This window comes from Montipora foliosa, chromosome 1, assembly GCF_036669935.1.
Source record: "Montipora foliosa isolate CH-2021 chromosome 1, ASM3666993v2, whole genome shotgun sequence".
Classification (NCBI taxonomy): domain Eukaryota; kingdom Metazoa; phylum Cnidaria; class Anthozoa; order Scleractinia; family Acroporidae; genus Montipora; species Montipora foliosa.
The window spans coordinates 18,295,500-18,300,499 of NC_090869.1; the positions used below are offsets into that span (position 1 = coordinate 18,295,500).

General features: G+C 38.3%; 1 protein-coding gene across 1 annotated transcript; it reads right to left on the reverse strand.

The window, feature by feature from the left end:
- Window positions 1-2,326: 2,326 nt before the first annotated feature.
- LOC137975671 (neurexin-4-like) lies at window positions 2,327-3,935 on the reverse strand. The gene is made up of 2 exons (XM_068822828.1): window positions 3,684-3,935; window positions 2,327-3,047 (listed from the first exon to the last, which is right to left on the reverse strand). The coding sequence occupies exons 1-2, from the start codon at window positions 3,817-3,819 to the stop codon at window positions 2,434-2,436; spliced, it is 750 nt and encodes a 249-aa protein (XP_068678929.1). The 5' UTR covers window positions 3,820-3,935; the 3' UTR covers window positions 2,327-2,433.
- Between the last annotated feature and the right edge of the window lie 1,065 nt (window positions 3,936-5,000).

Consider the following 5,000-nt stretch of genomic DNA (forward strand, 5'->3'; position numbering starts at 1 on the left):
TAAACAATTCTCACGTTCAATTTTGTATACACGAAATCAGATTGACTGGACGCAAGGCAGGCGCGCACCGCGTAACTACAGATTTGGCCCGAAATTCACATGTGAGGATATAGGTGTCGTTATGGTAACTAACACTATTAGCCAATAAAAAGAGAGCTAATTCCCCTTCATTGTAAGATACCTTTGTGCTGTAATATAGTTGTTCTCTACTATGTTAACACTTGTTTTGCCTCAATTTGATGAGCTAAGATGCCGCAGAAACCTGTGAATTAATCGGTTGGTTATTACTTCCTCACGCAACTTTAATAAGCCAATACCTGACATCAACAGCCTTTACCGTGACGACGGCTTGGCGGTCCAAAATCGATCAGGCCTGTTAAAAAAATAGAAACAGAATCACTATCGAAGCGAATAAGATTGTCAATTTCCTTGATGTAACGCGGCTCGACTTGAACACCGAAAAATTCAAGCCATATGCAAAACTATCAAACGCCCCGCTTTATGTGCACAGCAAATCAAACCACCTAAAATTACAAGAAAAATTCTTAAGACAATCAACAAAAGGCTATCCGAAATTTCATCTGACGAGCATGTTTTTGACGAAGCGGCACCCCCATACCAAGAAGCGTTACACGAGAGCGGGTATTCAAAGACCACTAAACCATAAGGAAAGGTGGAGAAATATCACATGGTATAACCTACCCTACAACAAAAACGCCCCAACCAATCAACATCGGCCTTTACCGTGTCGATGGATTGGCGGTCCTGAATCAGACCCCTTAAAAATAGAAACAATCTCTATCGAAGCGGTTTCTTTTTTCGTCGGCTTCCACTGATACCAGTTTCGTAACTGAAGGAACTTACGATGTTAAATAAAGTAACCTTACCTTTTATTTTGTAAGAGAGTTCATAAACCTAATTCATAGAAGTTTGATATCCAACGCTCGCTCATGGAAAATTGCAAATTAATCGAACATTGCACGGCCAATCATAAGCGCGGGCGCGTGCTGTATGTTTATTTCTTTTTAATTTTCAAGCTATCGCTTCAACGGTCTTGTGTTGCAATGTCGCGCGATCACATTGCTACGTCAGTGTGATGATTCTTCAGCGTATATGGAGATTAACTGATGAGTGAGTAAACATATCGTTGATTTACGAAAGAGAACTGTATTAACACCCATATGTACTCATATTGAGTAGCCTGACTACAATTATCGGTTCCATAACTGTTAAGTACTATACGAGATTCACTTGTGATTATTACCTGGATTTATAAATTCAGCTGATGTAGAACTGCTATCAGTGTGCTTAATAGAAGGACTGGAGAGAAAATACTTGATGCACAGTGTGTTATCGACTGAAGATTTGACTAGGCACTTTCAAGGGTGAATTAGATAAGGGCGTTGATCTATCACTTTGCGGTCTTGACCCAGTCACAAATAGATGTATTTTTAGATACACTTTGAGCTCGAAACAAACGAAGGACCGCCAATTTTAAGCAATCAGAAGAAGCCATGTTTTGCGTGACTGCTTCTGTCTTATGTCTTTTTCAGCGACATAAAAGCTGATTTTCTCAGGAACGGGTATTCTAAAAATAGACCCATTTGTGACTGCGCTGGGGAGCTCATGCACCAATGCCATAACAGCACTCTTATTTAATTCACTCTTAGCACTTTATTACTATAAAGTTTCGTACTACACAATGGTAAGAGAAGCAAACTCCAGATAAAATAATAGCCTAATGGTAGAATGAAACAGTGCGCTGATTATAACTGAAAAGTTTTAAAGAATGCGTTTACAACGGGTAAAACGCTGTTTCTATGGATTATGTAGTGTAACAAAAGAGGACTTAAAATTTTTCAACAGAAATTTATTAGCGTGTCTACACGACGATACAGGCTCGGCTTGTTTTTTTTTTTTAAGAGTGGCGAGATCATGGGGCTTACAGACTGTAAAATATTTTTCCCACATACATAAATTACACCGTTTGGAAGAGGGGTTAAGGGTGTAATTTATATCTATTTTTTCCCCGGGTTCTCCGGTTTTCATCCCTCAGCAATAACCGGCATACAGCTGAATTCGTCCCCTAGTCTCGACGTAACAAAACTATAAAAGGTCAAGCGTTCAGTCTTCCTGTGGCAAGATTTTAGTGTGGTTATTTTGCTGAGGAGCCAGGAGAACGCTACGGGAGTGCTGAGGGAGGCCATATTGCTTAGATCATGATAGACGCACTCCGATTCTTATTCACTTGGTTTCTGTTCTCTTGATAGTTGCTTAAAATACACTACTGATTCTACTGATCGTCCAGATAACGTTTTTAAAGATTGTTTGCTTTCGTTGTTTCGTATTTATCATAAGTGGATGAAAAAAGTTGTTTTTCAAAGGAATAGTAAGAGAGCGCTGTTTTGGTTAATAGTAATAAGTTCTTAAACTCTATGCCATTCCATAACATTTAAACTTTCCAAGAGTGTGGTACCCTTGCTCTTTTCCGTTTCCAATATCTCCAAACCTGAGCTGTTTTACAGGAAGCTGAGTCTTTTCGGTGAGAAGACCGCTGTCTTCACGCCAGACACGGTCGTTTCTATCACAGTTACAAACAATGTTTCGTCTTGCACAGGATCCAGTCATCCCACATGCGCATTTGAAACTGCCAGGTGACGCTCCACCCCAGTATGCCATCTTTGTTGAGTCACGTGACACCCACCATCCAGTTGGGTGGTTCAGCAACAAAACCGAACCGTAACACTCGTACTTGATAAATTGTACGCAGTGGGAGGAAACTTTGGTGAGTATCGCCAGCTGAGACAGACTCGCTCCGGTGTAATTAATATCACGTGAGTAACACCCGTTGTTTTCACATCCCTGGACATGCGTTCTTCTTTCACTGTCATGACTGATGACTGTCACGCCAACTCCATTCTCGTCAGTCATGTTACAAGTGACGTCAAACGGGGGCAAGCCTCCTTCACCGTCAGGATCAATGACGTAACCTCCACTTTTTGAAGTAGGGTCCAACCTTTTCAAAGCGGTGCAAGATTTTGCGTATCCTTTACAGAGAAAATATAATTGTTAGCACTTAACCGACGATATCTTTTTTTCCAGGGTGAGAGTTCCTACTGTTTGCTCGCTCCCAGTTTATCGTGGTGTTTCTAATGACCTAGTAAAGTGAGTAAATGACGGTAGTTTCAAGAGGAAACATTACAGATCAAGGACAACTCTGAATTTTTTCTTTTTATTAACCTGTTTTCGAAAAAAAGTGCTTTGCGCCTTAAAGGTTAAATAACTTGTAACCAAAGTGCTTTCTTTCGAGTTTTGAGGTACAAAATCGACAAAGTTTCAGCTGGCACTGGAATTGATTGTTTGGCGAACCCCTCTTTCTTTCAAATCATATATATTATGAAGCTGCTTGTTAGTTAGAATATCCTGACAAGTTAAAACGCGGAAAAGATAATTTATATTCGAAAGGGAAACATTTGAAAAACAAAAAAAATTGGGAAAAATAGGCTTTTGGTGTTCATTTTACATACATGTCCCGGAATCAGAAGTTACAGGAACAATTAAGTTTACTAACACGAAATGAGACCCATCTTGGTCTTCAAAAATCACCAAGAAAGACTGTTAGGTGCTTGTTTTTAGTCCAGCTCCAAAAAGAAACAATTTGGAAATGGAGTTAAATAGCTTACCTCGGTTTCCGGGGGGTTTCCCTATTCCCATGTATGTTGAGTGTGGTTCAACTACGAAACAAGCGCGACAACTATACTCTTTGGTTTTATAGTTTAAATCACATTTCCTGGTGTCCCACCAATAGTTAATGCTCATGCATGGTGGATCGTTAATGCACTGGTGAACGCAGTCAAAATAGCGCTGTATTTCCTTGGAGCCGTAAGCTGCGTGCAGAAGGGCGACTCCTCGTTCAGATCTTGATTCACGGCACTCCGAGCTCCCTTGCAGAGCCAAAACAATTATCTTTGAGTAAAATAATGTTAGTAAGATAGGTATTTGATGCATTCTCGATCGTAGTTCTACTGATTCAAAGTCCGAATCTCAGTTGTACAGAACTGAATTAAAACATGTCCACCTGTCTCTGATGCTCAAAATGATAAACGACAAATAAATTTGACAGAGACTTAAATATTTAAGTTCGGAAATGTCAAGAGTTAAGTTACACGATGCAATTATTGCTCTCCAATTTCCTCAGTTATGAAGCCACGGAAAAAAGTTAGAGGAAAAAGGCTTATTGATTGATAACAGAAACAAAATAGAGTAGGAAAATAATTTGAAAGAAATATTTCCAAAGGTTCTTGAGAACATCAGTTGAGAAATAACTTGAAGAATTAAAACAAGAGCAAGACATGTTGCGACATACATGTTGCGACATATTTATGCCACCTTCCGTTATGAATGAGGTGTACAATTTCAATTTAGACCTATTTATAAGAAAATACATTTTTTGTTAAAAATGGGTTTTAATTTAAATTGTACGACTCATTCACAACTGGAAATGTCATAAGTATGTCGAAACATGTCTTGTAAAAAAAATAATTGATTTTTTTTTATTTCTTGAAGTTATTTGAAAGAAAGTTATGACTCAGTTTAGTCCTGAATCAAGCATTCCATCTTCCCGCGGCATTTCATTAGGATGTAAAATTGGTTAGGCATATATAAATTCTTTCAAACAATTATTTTTATACACTTAAATTTTTAACATAACCAAAAAGACAGATAAAAACAATTTACAGGACTCAGACTGGTAAATACGTATACAATTGCCAATAAGCTAAATATTCTTAAAACAATATATGCTTTTTACTTCAATTAGTTATTTACATATAAGGTAAGAGCTTTTTCCACTTCAGTTGTCATTGTGTTTCGTAAGTTTATTCCGCTTTGTCACTATCTGTTTTTAATTCTGGTAAAGTAATTTGGTCCTGGCTTGTAAAACTTGTAACAACAGATTCACGTCACTTATAGATAAACTTGACCCTCCGTGAGGGTACTCT